Source organism: Cyprinus carpio, chromosome A6 (assembly GCF_018340385.1).
Source record: "Cyprinus carpio isolate SPL01 chromosome A6, ASM1834038v1, whole genome shotgun sequence".
Taxonomy (NCBI): Eukaryota; Metazoa; Chordata; class Actinopteri; order Cypriniformes; family Cyprinidae; genus Cyprinus; species Cyprinus carpio.
The window spans coordinates 30,207,514-30,227,243 of NC_056577.1; the positions used below are offsets into that span (position 1 = coordinate 30,207,514).

Genomic DNA, 19,730 nt, shown 5'->3' on the forward strand with positions numbered 1-19,730 from the left:
CCCCTAATTTCTACAGATCCTCTTTTCTATTTTTGTGAAAGGGCCGGCAGACTATTCTTGACGTTCGAACACACTCTCGAGTAGTGCCACCGGGTACAGTGTGTGGAATGAATCCTGAAGTGGAACAAATAAAAGACGGAGAAAAAGTGGGTCAGAAAGCCAGAGCGGCTCAGCAGTTCTGCATGCTGCACTGCAGTGGTGCACGAGCACATCAACTCCCACCACCACAAGCCACCCTGCAACCGTGCAGACTGCCAACCAAACAGCTGATTAGAGCTCGCTTGAGTTTGAATCGTGCCGAGACACGTCGAGATGAGGCGTTTAGACGGGCATCTGAAGGTGTGCTGCGTAAATCACACTGGATTTCCTTCATTTATACAGCTGTCAGGCTCAATAGCTCTTTGTTTAGACAAACAGACTGAGCCAATAAAGAAACTGCTCCTGTTTAAAAAAAAACTAAAAAAAACTAAACTAAAATTGTAATCGTACAGCTAAGCAAGGACAGACTGTAGTTCATAAACAGGATAACCAAGGTCAAAGCTTAATCCAAATGAAAATGTTTGTTTACAGAGAACCAACTGGGAGCCATGTAACAGAACTATAACTTCAACAGAACGATTGCAATTATAGACATTCATTTACTGTCTGTACTGTGAAAGATTCATCAGCACACAATATTCCAAAGAAGAAAAAGTTGCTTGTAAACAATTGCTTAGAACAAACAAGTTACCGTTTAATGTCAATCAAGTCAGATAGCTGAAGACAGATTGTTTTTATAGATAATGCAGACTTTTGTAAAATCTACACAATAACACAATTTTAATGCTGGTTATTGTTAATATAATACAGGAAATAACAGCAAATAATGACCGTTTTTTTCTAAAATACATCACATACCTAATGTAAACATTATGCATTAAGCATTTGCATCCTATTTTACATTCTGGATTTGATGTACATGTCATTTCAGGTTGACTTTAAGAACCAGAAAACATGCTACAGTGTGTTATAAATATACATTTACAATATTTGATTTGCATAATACTGTATATAGGGGTATTTATTCAAATAAAAGACCACAGAAACGGTACATTTTGCCACACTTTTCAGTCAACCAGAAACAGCATTTGAATCCTCTACATTCATAATCCGGCTGACCTTAGCAACCAGAAAACACACAACAACTAGTTTCCTACTGATAGGTTAAAGCATAGATAATGTGGAATTGTCATCAAAATGATGGCAAAATGTACTGTTTCTGCAATCTTATAATTGGCATAAATATAGATTTATATAAATGTACACTAATATTTATCTAAAGAGACTTAGAGAAATAAAGAGCAGACAATAGCATTAGAAATTCAAAACACTAACATGTCAGCCTCCAATGATGATTTAAAGCGGTCAAGAAGTAAGAAATCAAATTTCCTTGATCTTTTGACATGTAACAGGTCAATGCACTATAAAAACATCCTGTAAGTTTCAGAACTCAAAACTTTCTCATTAGTTAAAAAACAACTTGTATTCAAACCAAGCTCAAAAAACAACTCGTTTTGGAATGTGCCACTTTATGATGTAACAGTGTGGCTAAACCCCGCCTCCTCAGGAGAAGATCAACGCCTGCTTCTACATCACTGCCTCTTTAGACATTACAAGATTAGAATTGATTTCTTTGTGATCCTAACATATCTAGATCAGATGTGAGCGCTGTTGCATCATGTCACAAATCCATTTCTCTTTCAGGTCAGAAGCGGCACGAATGTTTGTATGTCAGAAATAGAGCAGGACATCAGTTCACTGTCAATCCGTGCCGCATCCAGACAGAATCGCATATTATAATGGGTTCTGTTGTCGCTCGCGTCTGGTGTAAACACGGGGAAAAATGAGCAAAGAGCTCCAGATTGTGTCAGTGAAACACTGTTTGTTTGCGTTACTTTGCTACAGATTCACTTTTAAATAAGACCAGATGATTCAGGCTTTTCAGAGAGACAGAAAGTAAACGATGATGCAGCGCTGAATCTGACTAGAGTGGATCCAACAGTAATGTCGCAACATTAAGTGCGAGTAAAAAAAGTGCTTTTACCACAATGGCATTGTCTGTTCCAGACTGTTTGATATATACAGAGTATTAATACGTTTTTAACCCAAGTGACCCATGTTGTTTACAGAGTACGTCACAGCAGTCTATCAGTTATTTTAACAAGCGAAACTGTTAGCCATTAACAGCAGCTGGCGATTACTTGCGAGTCTTGAATGCTCCCTGCAAAAACATTTACAATGTGATGTAAAATGCAAATTACATTTCTGGTTGACTTTATTAACACTTGCATAAATTATCTACTACAAGTAGTTTACTTCATAACTACTGATAAGTACTGATATATATTGTGTTATGTGGCAAAATGTACCGTATATACGTGGCCTTTTACTGGTATAAATATACATTTAGGTACATTCACATTATCATTTATTTATAACAACTTAAAGTAAAAAGTAGACCACATCATTGCAAATGCAAAGCACATAAGCCTCCAGTGTTAATTTAAAACCTGTAAAAAATGCTACATACACATTTAAAATCTTTGATTTGCATTATTGGGTATATGAAATATAGGCTAGATCTTTCAAACAATTAACTAAAGTAACAAAAGCAAGAAACAAATCATTTTAGTCAAAAGACTGAGGTTTTATTTCTCTAAATGGCTAAACAGCCGTTTCAGAGCATCTATGGAAGATGTGGTTGCAAACTATTCTTTGAATGACTATTGATGTGGCGTTTCTGAAATGTCCTTTTCTTGTCTGCTCTTGCAGATGGGGCTAAAAACAGAAGCACACTATCACATCTCCCCGTGGGGATCAGGCTAAAAACCCAGCATCTCTGACCTCGCGTGTTCCCCTGAGCATGGCTTACCCCCTTAATCCACACCAGCCATCAAATCTGACACACACCATTGTTACATTAAACCTGAAATGTGAATGTGTTTGAAAGAACAAAGTATGCGAGCAAATGTCTTTGACCTACAGTTCATTTGTTCATTGTGACTTCTCAATAAACACGCCTGGTCTTACAGTGCACAAAATGAAAGGTTTGTCTATATAATTTTTCATCAAAATGTAATAACTTGGTTAAATTGTGAAACAATGTTCCTTTTCCACTGACAACACATGAGCAAACTAATTTCCAATAAATAAAGTCAAAGCCATTTTTTTCCCTTCACTTGAAAATAAATCACATTACAGATAAAGACAAAATATATATGCTGTCTATGCCATTCCATGTTTAGTACAATTGTAACAGATCTGCTAAAACACACAATCTCTTTTTACATAATGCAATTAAATGATTACATGCAAACAAGAATGCAAAAATCTGCAAAAAAAAACTAAAAGAGAAAAACAGCTGCCTCTTGAGGTTAGCACTATATTTTCATTTATGTTCTTATAGGAACAGTTCACCAAAAAAAAAAAAAAAAACCTTAATGGAAAATTTACTCACCCTCAGGCCATTCAAGACCTTGAAGAGTTTGTTTGTATGTTGTAATCTAAAGATTTGGAGAAATGTAGCATTACATCACTTGCTCACCAATAGGTCATATGCATTGAATGGGTGCCGTCAGAATTGAAGAATCTTTATGAATTATGGACTCATATTTCGGGCAGAAGTGACAGTTTACAGTTAAAACACCTTAATGGTGGATTTGTTTCTTACAACCTTCAGCATGATAGCTTATGGCTTCACAAGATGTTAACTGATGGACTGAAGTGGTGTGGATTATTGTGATGTTTTTATCAGCTGTCTGAACTCTCATTCTGACGGCACCCATTCACTGCAGAGGATCCACTGGTGAGCAAGTGATCTATTTATTTCTTATTTATATATTCCTTAAATATCTGAGGTATTAGTGACCTCAAGCCAACCTCCAAAACATTACAAACTAATTTAAAACTAACAAACTGATGACAAACTAGTCATTTCTTTTGCATACATTTTGTATCTTTCATGAAAGTGATTTAAAACAGAAGTAAAAAGCAGACCGTAACATTAGAAATGTGAAACACATGCTAACATGTTCGCCTCCATTGTGGATTAAAAACATGCTACAGTTTGTTATAGACCACAATGGAAACGCTTGAGTTTAATAACAGCATGGTTTAATTTAATCTGCTTGTTCTTTCTGAAACCGCACTGATCTTCCTGTTTTTGGCAACAGGAAGCTGGTGCAAATGTTCCTCTGCAAGGTATCAGCACACATGTGTGTGTTCTACACATTTCATTATGAAAGCGGAACCGTCTATCACTCCCTGTTCATTCAACGAATGCAAATAATGACTCCCTGCCTCCATTTCCGAAGTATAACCAATTTAAACCAATTTTCAAGGTATTTAAACTGCAGCACTAAGAAAAAAAGATTTGCAAACTAGTGCTAGTGTCTTTCTATTCTCCTTTTCCTTCTACTGTCTCTGCTACTTTCTCTTTCTCTCAATTCACCACAACATGAAATATTCCACCGCAAGCATTTGTTGATGCTCTGCAGTTGAGCAGAAAAAGAAGTTGTGTTTCCATCTCAGGGTTGCACTCGCACGTACATCGAGTGCTGGCAATGCATGTGCACACACACGACACTAGCTGCCAATCAATGAAAAAAAATACCATTCAGAAATACAGTATATCATCAATAATCATGCCTCCAGTTTCAGCACGATCAACATACTGAATTAAACTAAACGGATCACAGGGACAAGCACTGGCTAAACAAATTCAGCTATTCCCTTAATCAAATCAAGACAAGTCCCATTAATTAAGGGCCAGATGGATAATCTCAGTGTACAAAGAGGATGCCAGTATCGAGAGAGCACTATTTCCGGCTGAGTCCGTGGGGTACCAAGAAACAGATGCACAAAAGCTTGAGGGTGAAAGAAAGAGTGTCTTTAAATCTTTGAGCAAACTGACAGAGGATGGCAGGAAAACTAAATATATATATAGATAAGGGCATGAAAATAATACGTTCCTTTCAAATTCTCGTCAGGACCATTAGAGCCATTAGTTGAGTTCAATTTGATTTCACAATGAGGCATCCGTGGAAAAAATAGAGAACTGAGAATAGTGTTTCCTGCATTATTCTCAGATGTACAGACATTGTAAGTAGTACGGACTGAATGTGATGAGACAAAATGATTGGACGCCACAAAAAAATAATGCAAAGACAAAATTCTTGATCACTCTGTTGCCTTGTCCTTGCAAACAAAGCACAACCAGTAGAGTCTGATATATATATATACATGTTTTCAACATTACTACGTAATAATAAGAAATGTCAGCATATTAGATTGATTTCTGAAGGATCATGTGACTGAAACTGGAGTAATGATGCTGAAAATTCAGCTTTGGATCGCAAAAATAAATTAAATTATAAAATATTTGCAAAAAGAAAACAGTTATTTTAAATTGTAATAATATTTAACAATATTACTGTTTTAACTGTAATTTTTAATCAAATAAATGCTGTCTTGGTGAACATAAGAAACCTTTAAAAAAAATAAACTATTATCCTGTACATTCAGTATATACATACATACATACATACATACATATACAGTAGTACGGATTGTGTATATATATATATATATATATATATATATATATATATATATATATATGCATAAATACATACATATATATATACATATACATATACATATACATATACATATACACACTATGCAAGTCGATGGCTACTACCGTCAACTGTTTGGTTACCAACCTTCTTCAAAATATCTGCTTTTGTGTTCAACTGCAGAAACTCATACAGGTTTGAGTAAATAATGACAATTTATATTTTTGGGTGAACTATAACTTTAAGAATTCAGAGCCATTAAACAATCATAATTCCTTAACATTCCTTAGTGGAAAACTGGGAAGGCAGTTCCAGTCAGGCTGAAGTAAGGCAGCATGGAATGCCACGTAGAACGGAACGGGGTGGTGAAGTGTAGGGAGGAAACGCAGTATGGCTCTGAATTTTTCCTGAGGCAGGGAACCCGTCGACACTTACCCTCAGTCATCTGCACGTCTCTTTCTCTCTCATATACTCAGATTAAAGAGCGTTTCTGTCTTTATGAAGCAGCTACTGGACACATGTGCTGAACAGCTGTCCCTATAAACACCGGATTCAGCTGCTTTTCATTTGCTTATTCTTCCATTAAACCACCTTACATCATCTCCTCTGGCAAAAAAGCAGCAGGTCTACGGCTATGGGGATTTTAGTGCAACATAGTGGTATTGTGAAAACCAAGGTGAAAATTGAAAGTGTGAATGAATGATGTGCTGGGGAGAATGTGTGAATACCTGAAGAGAGACATGCTATAACATGAAAGAACAAGATTCCTAGAAACAGAACAGAAAAATGATGTTGCACAAACATACCATCTATGCTTCAACTGAATGTACAGGATAATAGTTTTTTTTTTTTTTTTTTTAAGGTTTCTTATGTTCACCAAGACAGTATTTATTTGATTAAAAATGACAGTTAAAACGTTAATATTGCAAAATATTATTACAATTTAAAATATCTGTTTTCTTTTTGCAAATATTTTATAATTTAATTTATTTCTGTGATGCAAAGCTGAATTTTCAGCATCATTACTCCAGTCTTAGGTGTCACATGATCCTTCAGAAATCAATCTAATATGCTGATATGCTGACATTTCTTATTATTAGTAATGTTGAAAACAGTTTTTGGTGCTTAATTTATTTGAAAGAGTATTTTTTAACATTATAAATGTCTTAACTGCCTTAATTTTTTTTTACTTTAAACTTTTCAATGGCAATACATTGATAATGTATATGAAATATAGATTCATAAAAAAACAAAGTAATTCATGTATTTAATATGATTAAAATACTTAATCAAATGACAGCCCTGAATTTAATTAAAACGTTAAAAAACCGTTAATACTTAATACACTGCATATATGCATATATATATATATATATATATATATATATTTATATATATATATATATATATATATATATATATATATATATATATATATATATATATATATAGATATATATATATATATATATATGCAGTGTATTAAGTATTAACGTTTTTATCTTTTAAATAAATACCCTTATTATCGGCATCAGCCATTCTATTATCTAAATATCAGCATCTGCCTTTAAAAATCTTTACAATCATACAAAACACTCAAACAAGGACAGAATATGGTGAATTGTGTGTTGACAGTGTTGTATATTTATGGTTGAATTTGAGGAGGCCTTGGCTGAACTCATATCGAGGAAAAACTCACTACAATCTCCTAAAGACAGAAACGCGTCACCATGGCGACTCGGACACAAGCTAACAGCCTGTGTTCTGAGGAACCGCTGCGTGGTTATGTAACACACACACACACACACACACACACAAACACTTCAAATCACTACAAATCTATTATCTCCTCAACAATTTATGACCAACGTCCCCCAAAGATGATTTCAGTTTTTCTGTATTCTTACAATAACGACCATCAGATCTTGAGCGAGCCTATAGTGGGCCGCCTCGCAATGAAATCACAAATCCCAGGGGAGAAAATCAAAAGCTAGGATTTCACACTCAAATAATTAATTAAAAAGACATTTACAGCCATCACAATTAATAGTGAAAAATGTCAACTACAGTTGCATTTAGGTTTACTACTGTTCAAATGTTCTATTTGCATGTAATTTGCAATGGCCAAGCAGAATGACCAATCACAGACATGCAAACTTTTTGTATAATTTAACATATACTGAGGAATTAAAGGGCAAAAAAAAAAAGAAATGCATAAAACAAAAAAATAAGTAAATCTAAGATGACCTGTAATTTGCAACTGCACTGATTTTGGTCTAAATTGTGCCACCCATTACCGAAATGTTCATTCTGTAGATGCCTCTGTTCAAGGGTTTAGAATACTGACAATATACTTTGTTATTATGGAGAATGTCACTCCAATCATATTTCATTGCACAAATGTAGAATCCGTGTCTAACGTCTCTCAAAATAAGACACTTGCATAGATTAAATTCTGGCGTCACAAAACAAGCAGTGGTTGTTCTTCAGGCAAGCAGCTTTTAGTGATTGAGCAGTGCTGCAATTCTACTGATCTGTTACACATTATACAATGCATTAATGCTCACTGTTCATCAATATTTGTTATCATACAGTGACATTATGGTTAACAGTAAAGAAATATTAGCATATATATTAATAAATATAATATATTCCTTTAATGTGGCATACACTGAAAAAAAATTGTGTAGAAAATGTTTACTGAGAAACAGAAATTTCTTAAACTTAGCAAGTAATTATAAAGAAACAGCACTGAATTAAACTAAATTGTGAGGTGGAAAGCCTGAAACTGTATTTTCTTGTAAAATGAACTACAGTCTTCACAATAATTTCTACAGTGTATAATGATAAAAAAACAACAACAGTATTTCATACTAAATGGTTTTAATTGTACAAATTACGTATTACACTCAAAATAAATGATTTTGCATGCTATTTCGCAAAAAGCCTGTCTGTGAAGATGCATCTTATTATTAAAAGTAGGTTTGTCTGGACTTATCATTTGATCTGATATTTCTCAACATGGTGCTTCCAAAGTTAAAATCAGTCATTTACAGCTAATGAAATACAAAGCAATAAGATTTGCCTAAGTGAAACAAATTGAATGACACCAGTCGTGGCTCAACCAGGACTGATTAGAGCAAACGGATCTAAGCAGATTTGCAGATTTGTCCTGATTCGCTGAAAAATGATGCAAATCAAAGGAAGTCCAAATCTCAGACTTTTATAAATGGCTACACATAGTTCCATTTAATTGAAGTACTAAATCTTCTTTAGGCAACCCAGAAGAGCTGCAGATAAGCGTTTGCAAACAGCAATTTGGTCTATAGAGATCACACTTTCTGGTGTGAACTTTGCCACTCGCGCCAAAGGGTAAACAACGTAATAAACCTTAATTTTACTTGCTAGTTTACTACTGGCAAATCGCTCCAATATGCTAATAAAGGCAACATAACTTGTGCTTGCCAAGACATGAGGTTACGTCACATCAAATCATCAACTGCTAGTTGGTTATTATAGCTTTTCTTACTGTTCCAAAACAAAGAAGCTAGTTAAAGTTTGATATTCTGGTCTAAAAATACAGCTTAGTAACCACCACTGAAAATGCAAAGCATGAGGGGGAAAAAAATCAAATCAACACCATCTCAAACATGAGCCTCTATGACCCTCCTGTTTAACATACTTGCTCCTTGTTAATAATCAGCTTTTTTCTGGCCACATCTCATGATGTCATTGTTAAGCAACAGGAGTCTTGTTTCGAGATAAAGAATGAAACCAGAACATGACATGTTGTGTAATGAGCCTGGGAAATTTGCAGTACAGAATGTACAGGGGAAACTGGCTGGGATGCACCGAGATGCACTCAAAATTGAGCAATGCAATCAAAGTCTTATCATAAATCATAAACACAGCCATGTGGAGGGAGTTTTAGATTGCAGTTTGTCCAGGGTCTGTTTACACACTACAGAATACATGCACTTGTAATATTGCTAGTCAGTTCAATAAATGTAGTGTTGATTAAACATGAGGTTAGATGGCAGGTACGCGGCCCTAAAAGAAACCAGAGGTTTTTGATTTGTTTTTTGGTCTTCTTGACACATTTCTTGATAGCAGAAATGTTAGGGGCTGGGCAAGGGTGGAAATCTGAAGCATCCATTTTATAATAGGAGATTATATAACAAGTTTAAAAATAATATTATTACTCATATATGTAATATTTAAAAGATCAAAGATGCTTAAATGATCAAAACTTTATTGATCAAAGAATCCTAAAAAAGGTATTATGATTTCCACAAAACATATTTAAGCAGCATAAACTGTTTCCAACATTGATAATAATACTGTCCATAATAATTTAGTACCAATAATAACTAACAATATTAACACCAAACCAGCATATCAGAATTATTTCTGATGAATCATGTGACAGTGAAGACGAGCAATGATGCTGAAAATTCAGCTTTGCATCACAGGAATAAATTATATTTTAAATTATATTGCAATAGAAAACAGCTATTTTAGATTATAATATTTCAGAATATTTATTTTTACTGTATTTTTGTTCCAATAACTGCAGCCTTGGTGAGCATAAAATCAAAAACATAAAAAAAAACTGTATACATGTAGATTGGCAAATATACATTATATTCACTGGTAAAGCATAAGATTCACTGGATTATGCAAAATATATTACCAAAATAATTACTTCATAATGTACATTTTTTCAATATTTTTCCAGCAAATAATAACTATAGTTATACTGTTACCATTATATAAAAATACCTAGAACATAATGTAAGACTTCAGGAAATAATGGGTAGAAATGGGAGGGAGAAGACTGAGTAATGTTGCAAATGCTGCATACAAGATTCAACCTAACACTGCTAGTATGAGCAACAAGACTCCAAGTGTCTCCAGATTGTACTCAAGCAGCAATTAACTTTTGAAAACGGTTTTAAATTTAATCTAAAATGCTTACTGCATGTTCATAGTGTCCTCTCCAAGAAAAGAATGCTCTTGAGACGTTGAGAAGGGCGTCCATAATGACAGCATTCACTACCGTGATAAATTATACCAATTTAGATCATTGGTGTCTAAAGAGTCGTTGTCCACAGCGTCGCCGATGTCTTTGATCTCCAGTGCAGCTCTACACTGCCACCCGTCAAGTGGCCTAATCAGGGCCTGAGCCCAATTTACATCTCTGAGCAGTGCTCCAAAAAGAGGAGAGCTTCACAATGAGCAGTCCTAAAGAGCGGTTTTCAAACCCTCCACCGGAGGGCCGACACCATTGTGTCAGATGGGATTCGCAGTTTCCAAGTGTCCCCTAGCATTCCCTCTGGCAAGACAAGAAGTCAACGAAAGGAGATACATCAACGCCCAAAACTGGACACAGGATGCATGCAAAAAATAAATAAATAAATAAATGAGTAGACAGTTTTCTAAAGTATGTAATCTTGGCTCAAATTCAGCTTTGCATCACAAAAATAAATTACATTTTACAATATATCCAAAAAGAAAACAATTTTTTAAAATTGAAATAATATTTTACAGTAGTACTGTTTTTACTGTATTTACACAGCCTTGCACATGTATATATTTATACATACACACTATATAAATCTTGCTTTCTCTGTTCTGCAGGAGGTTCGGTCTATTTTCTGAGCTTTGCAGGAATGAAAATGGACTGACAATGAGTGTGAGGGAAACTGGCAGACCGGCTGATGCATTACAGTCAATAATGACAGAAACAACACAGTAGGTCACTGGTAAATGGCTGCAAGCATTTTAGCCCCAACAGGCTGAGCTCAATAAATGCACAACATCCCAAATGATCCACGCGACAATAAAAGAACAACTATTGTAGCTGCTGTAAACAAATAAACAGAGAAAACTTCTAGTGAGGAGGATCTCAGCAGACCTCCAAGACAACATGACAAGACAAGATTTTTTCATTTTCCTTCGTTTTCCATTTTTTTTCTCTGCCACTGAAGCGTCTTCTCTGTTGACGTAACAGGTTTGACACCATTCACGCCAACTGCAATTGGTTCTAGTTGGTCTTGTGACCAATAGTGATGCATTAAGTTTGAGCATGCACATATATTCAGTGTATAACATCTTAAACATTGCTCTGTTCCCCACACAAAGCTATCGTATAGCTTCCAAGGACTTGAATTCTAGCACACAAGCCATATAAACTACTTTTTCATAAAACATGGAGCAAATAAACAGCACAACATGGGCACAAAATTCTAGGTTTCTTCAAGCTTCAAAGGAACACCAACTTTTTGGCATATTCCATACTGAGACCTGAAGATCTGACATCATTCCATGAAAGACACTTTCAAGTTGGGCAAGGTTGATGTAAGACCTTTGAGACGAGCTGAAATAGGAAACCTAGAAGCCAGGCATCTGTTTTCAAGTTAGTGTGTGTGCACAAATCACAGAGGAGGTTTTTGGAGGACACAGTCTGGTTCTGAAGTGTGTGTACGTGGGGGTATGTATTTTGAAAATGTAAATGTGGGACAGTGACTGTGTGGGAAGCTGTCACCAGTTCTGCGAGAGGTGTCACCTTGGCGAGTTGTTTTTGCACTCTATCTGAAGGTAAAAGGAGAAGGTGCCGTGTTTTATCACTGTCTGAGACTGTGGCTCGCTCCCTCCGTGCCGGACGTCTCCCGACAGGAAATATCCTGCTCTGGCCTCTGATCTCTCCACACCGTCAGCCAAAGTTACACAGACACAACACAATGACTCAACATTCAACATGTAAACAGTGCAAGTGATAAATCAAGGAAGCCACTTGCCTTCTAGGTTTTTAAACAACAGATGCACCAGTTTTTATCCCAAAATCCTCACCTCTCGGTGTGCTGTCTTAAAGGGGTCATCGGATGCTACATGCACTTTTACAAGTTGTTTGAACTAAAATGCGTGTTGGCAGTGTGTGTACACAACCACCCTATAATGATAAAAATCCACAGAGTACTTTTTTTTTAAATCTACTAAAATCTTTACCCCTTTCTCAAATCGAGCCGATCTGTGACATCACACAAACAGGCCCCTCCCATGATAGTTTGATTGACAGTAGTGTTTCAGCACAGAATGGACTGGTGTCTTACCTTAGACCCGCCACCAGTCATCAGTCCACCATTGTTTGGACGCTGGAGCAGGTGTACACAAGAATGTCTCCTAAGCGATTGAGGTGTTCTGTCGTTGGATGTAATAATGAACATATCAGTCGTCATTTACTCCCGACATCTGAGCCATTTACTCGCAAATCATTCATGGTTTGGGTTGTGATAAAAGTTAAAGTGAGGAAGAAGTGAGTATAAGGTTTTTTAATGTATATTTTCATATTGATTTTCTTATTAGTTTGTTTATTGGTGAGTTTAGGTGTAGTAAACAGTCTCTCAGAGAGCGGCTCAGAGAGGGGCGGGGTCTGCAGAGCTTATTAACATTTAAAGGAAAATGCCACAAAACGGCTTGCTCTGAAAAGAGCTGTTTTTGACAGGATAAAAAAGGGTGTTTTTTACACTAGCATTGAGGAATTTTAACCAAACTATGTTACAGACTTTTCATTAAGACACTAAAGAATCATATCAACTTGTAGAAAATGGGCATCAGATGACCCCTTTATCAATATTAAAAACAAATTTGTATTTATGTGGAAATTATAGTACATTTTTTCAGGAGTTCAAATGAACAGCATTTATTTTTAAATATTTCTTTATTTTAACATAATTTTCTTTTTAAGGTTATACATGTCTTTACTGTACTTTTGAACAATTTAATGCATCTTTGCTACATAAAATTACTAATTTAACTTAAAGAAAATGAGGGTCTATAACTGTAGCTTCAAGAACACAGACCCTCCTGATAGTCACTTGCACCCAATCTGTGGCACAATTCCATTAGATCTGAGATGGGACATTCTCCTTTCTAAAACTGAACAAACGAACTGCTTATCATTCTTGTCCCCAAAGCTTTTGTCTTTTTTGCCAACCCAGTACATCAATATGTCATGATTAGGCAGAATGAAAGAGCTTAAAGAAGCTTGGTTTAACATAAACACAAGACCACAAAGTACTTCCTGCTCTGTGACACGACCTTGACTCCTCGGTTGTTTGGGGATTCAACACTTGCCGTCCATGTTGTGGGTATATTCTTGAGGGTTAAAAACAAAACTTGACTCAAGGATATTCTTGGCATCCCAATGTCCTGCCAATTTCTTAACTTAAACCCAGCTGATAAGAGTCTGGAGTATCCGTGACCAGCAGACGTGTGTCATAATGGTGAGTTGCTCAGCTGAGACATGAGGAGGTGGCAAGGTCAGTAATTCTGACGAGAGCGGTTACAAACATGACGCATATTGTAGAACTCCAGAGCCATTACAAAAAAGATCATTAAAAGCCTGTCTGAATTCTAGGCTTCTGTCATGAATCTTAGTGTGATTTCTACCTAGACAACATATGTAGGCATCATAGGTGTGGTTCTTAATTTGTAGACAACCAATTACACTGCCTGTTAAATGCTTCATTCTGGAAATGCTATGAGAATATTTGATGTGGCCCTCGCAGATACAGCAATCCCATAATGCAGAGCAGTGAGATGATGTTATTTACTTGCATATACACTTAATCAGTTTCTTATGAGGTTGACATCTCATTTTGAATGCATGTGCTTTCATTAAATGATTTAATTTTATTAAATCGACACTAAAATCATCGTAATCGTAAATCATCATAACTCTATTCAGCTGAACACAGTGATTTCACATGATTGTACTCTGATTATACTCAATATCCTGACAACATATAAGGTCACATATGTAAACGTATACACAGTTACAGAAGCTCCTGTGTCAGAAGTGAATCATCATACAACTTTGATAATTACTTTTCTTACCGTTTACAATGGTAGTGCTGGAGTTGTATTAATACCAACATGAAATGTGACTATTTAGTTCACCCAGAAAAGAAAATTTGCTGAATATGTACCCACCCTCAGGCTACCCAATATGTAAATAAGTTTGATTTTTCATCAGAACTGATGTTAATTGATGGACTGGAGTTGTGTGGATTACTTGTGATGTTTATATCAACTGTTTGGAATCATTCTGATGGCACCCATTCACTGCAGAGGTTCCACTGGTGAGCAAGTGATGGAATGCTAAATTTCTCTAAATTTCTTCTGATAAAGACACAAACTCACATCTTGGATGGCCTGAGGGTGAGTACATTTTCAGTAGGGGTGTAACTATACACATATTCGTACCGAAAATTTCCGGTTTCCATTGGAGTTCCATTTCAGTTTTATATATTGTTACTTTTGAAAAGAAACAACGTCTCATCTTTCAAATTATGTCCTTCTTTCAGAAAATTCAAACAATAAATGCCGTTTTGGCGCTCTTTGATGTGGCGACAGATTGCTATATAAATTCCTCAGCTCAAACAGCAGCACGATCATCTCTTCCTCTTTACTGCTAGTTTTAATGTGAAATAAACATGAATAAACATCTCACGCCTCATGTAATCGGTCAGTCAGTGTTTCAACTGCCGAAAGACGGTAATAAAACAGCTTGTAAACAAAATGTCACGTAGCATTTCATTTCCCTCAGGAAGTCATCAGTGTCCACAGCTCGTTGGTGCGCTATAAATGAAGTCTAGAGAAGAGCATTTCGTGAAATATTAGACTACATACTCAATTTTTCTTTACCTGTTAGTGATGTCTTAATTATTGTGTAAATTACTGTGTAAATGAATATATTTCAACAACAAAGTTAATTTAAAAACAGCATTATGTGCAATTTGCATACATTTTTTTTTTTTTTTAAGTTGAGTGTTGCTTGTTATATTTAAAAATAAATAGTAATTAAATTTAAGTCTGGGCTCTGTTGTTAACTATGACCTTATAGTAGGCCTAATGTAAAAGGCCTCACTATAGTTTAGAGCATAAGCCAAGGTAGATTTTTATCCCTAAGGAAATTTGAATTATAACTGAATTTATTTCAAGAAAGAGCAATTTGTTCAGTAAACCACTGTTTATGTTTAGTTTTTTCCCCTTGCTGTATTGAAACTGTACTGAACCGTGACATCAAAACTGAGGTACGTTCCGAACCGTCATGTCTGTGTACCTTTCACCCCTAATTTTCAAAAAAACAAATCATTTCTGGGTGAAAGATTCCTTTAAATTTTCTACTCGGTTTAAATAACAGAATTTTAAAATAACTACATGTACAACCCAAGAGAGATGCTTGATTTGAGACAGTAACCAATGGAAAGTAACCCAGCCAGCATTACTTTCACAATCTGGATATTTCAAACTGATGATTACATACATTTAACAATATTGTAAAAATGCTGAACAAGCCAGAATATGCTTCTGACACAGCATGAGATTACTGCTGTGGTCATCAATCATTTCAGACCTGACTGTAAGAAGTCATTAGTGGGAGCTCTGTGAACACTGTGGTGTGTGGAAACCCATATTTACACTGAACCAGTCAGATCTTGAGCGCTGGGTGATGCTGGTCTCATTTCTGATTTAACACTATAAGCCTGTGATCCAGCATCAGAGCACACATGCTGCACTACTAACAGGATATGACAGAGGATGACTGTGTGTCGCTGTACTGAACTGTCAGGCGACTCCATCCAGAATTAGGCCACAGTTTAAGCAACTACACTAAATTTAAAAGATTAACGGGCTCATAAACTGGTTTATGACCAACTCTGATATTACCAATATATGATAAAAACTTACCGATATAAACTCAAGTGAAATGCCTGATTGGTGACAAATTGTGTGCACTAGATTAAAAACCAAGCATCTTATCAAATCATCTCTCTCTTTTGCATTTTTTGAAAACATGCTCACAGTTTACAAGGGCAACAACTTATTCATTTACTATCAAATAGTCAACATGCACGCATTGCATAACAGTGTTAACCAGACTACATAAAGTTGGTATAGAAAATACAGACCAAACATTTTTGACATCTTCACATAGTAAAGACATATTGATATTATATCAGCTAGGCTGAAGAATCAGACAATATTTGGAAACTTTGTGATAACCTGGCCTCCCCTGGTGTCACCTAAATATATACAATAGCCTTGTCAAGAAATAGTAAACAATTTATTTAAATTATATGTTATAAGACATATTATATATTACCAATTGTTTATATCTATTATTGTGCACAATATTTACAAAAAATAAATGTAATTTTTATTTATTTAAATTTCTGGACATGTACTGAGCTTGTAAAGTCTGTTTCTCTAATGATGATTTTGTTGATCTGGAATTATAATAATTAATGACTTAAAAGCCATTAAACAGGTGTGTATATGCATACAGTAACTACAGAACTGTGCAGTTTCTTCCCCCTCTCTGATGTATTTTTTCCAAATCAAGCACACTTTCATTTAACACCAATGGACCTGACAAAATAAAAATGGATTGGTTACAGCGGGAGCACTCAGCTTTAACGAAGTATAATTGAATGGAGAAGTCTTTTGTTTAGAGCCGTACTTATCTGATTCTCACAGCAGGGTTACACCAGAACAGCACTACCTGCAGACTCTTGTTTATATCTAACCTGGTCATCTTGCAAAAAAAAAAAAAAAAATCAAACAGCATGCATGCACCTTCCTGGATGCCTGTTTGCTTTTTAAATTCCAAGTTATTGGTGCAAAATGCCCAGCTAACAAAATATGTTCTAAGAATGTTTTATTAACGTTCCTATCAAGTAATGAAAACATCACTTCTGAATGTTCTCTGAAAGTCCAGTTTTTTAAATGCTTAGATTTTTTTTTTCTTGGTTACGTGAACGTTTAAGACAATGTTAAGGGGAATGTTTGATTTTCTTATTTTGTGAACATTATGGGTATTTTACATCTGAATGTTCTCTAAATCATCTTCGACAAACATCCAACTAAAATGTTTAATAAAAATGATGCATTAATAATATGTTTGTGCTAACATCTTGAGAATATTAAAGACCAGATAACTTAGAATGAACATTCTGTTAACGTTAATGAAAGAATATTTGTTCATAACCTTGCCAGAACATTAGCAAAAGTTCTAAGAACGTCCCCTGTTAGTCACAATAGAACAAGAGAGTGGAGAATATTTATGACCAGGCCTAAACACATGAGCATAAAGGACAATGCAGTATCCATGGAAACCACATAATTAATCACTAATAAATATGTTTTTTTCCCAACGCAGAGGTGAGTATGGCTAATGGAAGTATAGTAGAAGAGTTTCATAATGTATCACAGTTGTTTACATCTGAGAACATCTGCAATTGAATTGAATAGAATAGGCTAAACATACTACATGAAGAAAAACGGTATAAAAACAACATTACTGATGATAATTTATCTAGATTAGACACTATATAGGATCTCTACTACTTATGCACCCTGCAAACTATTATTTATATTCAATGTCACAAACAACAGTGTTGACAAAGCACTGAGATACTGGAGGGCTGTTTTCTCATTCATGCCCACATCAGATAGTAATATCATATTTTTTTTTAAGTAGTACTTTGCTTGGAGTAATATGAAAACATGGTTTTCTGTACCATAGTATACCGACTGAAATCATCACTATACCATGCACTTAGTGCATGTATATGTCCAAAACACCATGGTAGTACTCTGCTACTACAATGTGCTTCAAAGAACACCACGGGCATTTAGAAAACACGGTAACACCATAGTATTTATACAGTACGCAAAGCTGCTTCAACGTATAGCGTACTATTGTATTTTCTCGCTACAAATCCAAAAACATTGTAATTGTTCCGGTTTGATTATTTGTAATAATGTTGTAGATTGAAATCTCAAATGCAAGACAGCAATCAGACGGATGTTGGTGTGTTTGCATCCATCCTGTTTATCCATCATAAGCAAACCGAACCACACATCAGATCATACTAAACACATATCCTCCAAACGAGTCGCAAAGTACTGGCATGTTGTTTTTATGACATAGCACTGGAAAACGAAATGTTTCGCGAGAGCCGTCTGAATACACAGAGCCGCTGAAAATAACACACACACACACGACGTGCCATGACTTACCGAGCAGGAGCAGTTTCACCTCCCTCGCAGCCTTCTCACCATCCTCCCGAAGGTTTTTGTCGATCATTTTTGATCTCTCGCTGGCCGCCTTGTCTTCTGCGCTCACCGTGCAGCCCATGATCGTACCGTGCGCGCGTCAAACTTCAAAGAATAGGTCAGATCAGCTCGGTCCGTTCCGCGCAAGAACTATAAACTATAAACACGCCGCGTGGATTGACAGATGTGCTATTAAGGCGCAAAATGTCACAATTTAAAAGGTTCGATTCTGAAAATCCTCGGCCTCTGATTCTCCATCAATCAGGAGTGTTCGAATATGTGTTGACGCGATTAAAAAGTTGCTTAGTTTGCCACCAAATCAGTCAATCAATCTGCCTTCCTTCCTTCGTTTAGCGCCTCCTTTCAGATCAAAGAGCAGCCGCGACGTCGGCGCTTTCATCTACAGCACAGTTCCCGAAATCAAAGTCATCTGCTTGCACTGAATCAGAGGTCTGTTTTTGCACGCGAAATTGTATCCAACTGGTGAGAAATTCAGCAAAACAGCTCTGGTATTTTATTTAAAACTCAAACGTTCTGCATACCTATCCTGGCGCAGGGAGATTCAAAATATTTAAAAATTCTAAATCAGAACGTCGCAGCGTTCGGCGTAGAGCTCCGCTCGCGCTGCTTTCTTCTGACGAATAAACAGAGCGTAAGAATGTGAAGGAAAAAAAAAGCCAAAGCGAGCAGCAGCAGCAGCACCCACCCACTGATGAACAACTGCGCGTGAATTGTGGGAAATGCAGTAGTTTCTGCCGTTTCCGAACAACTAAGTTAGTGCTAAGATGTTTATTTTAGCAAATCGGTTTGCTCAGATTGTTCAGTGAACTAGTTAAAAGTGATTCACTGATTATTTGAAATCATAACTCAAGTTTAATAAGTATAATGATTTAAACTAATACGTTTAATCATTAAACTTTATAAAATAAATTAACAAATATAATAATTTAAAACAATATATATTGAATAATAATAAACATTCACAAAAAA

At 35.7% G+C, this 19,730-nt stretch overlaps 1 protein-coding gene across 1 annotated transcript in view; it reads right to left on the reverse strand.

Moving 5' to 3' along the window:
- Positions 1 to 19,451, reverse strand: part of LOC109092502 (guanine nucleotide-binding protein G(i) subunit alpha-2-like) — a 39,879-nt gene extending 20,428 nt beyond the window's left edge. The window contains exon 1 of the mRNA XM_042758958.1: positions 18,705 to 19,451. Coding sequence (XP_042614892.1) covers positions 18,705 to 18,822 — 118 coding nt within the window. The 5' untranslated portion in view covers positions 18,823 to 19,451. The remainder of the gene's footprint in view (positions 1 to 18,704) is intronic.
- Between the last annotated feature and the right edge of the window lie 279 nt (positions 19,452 to 19,730).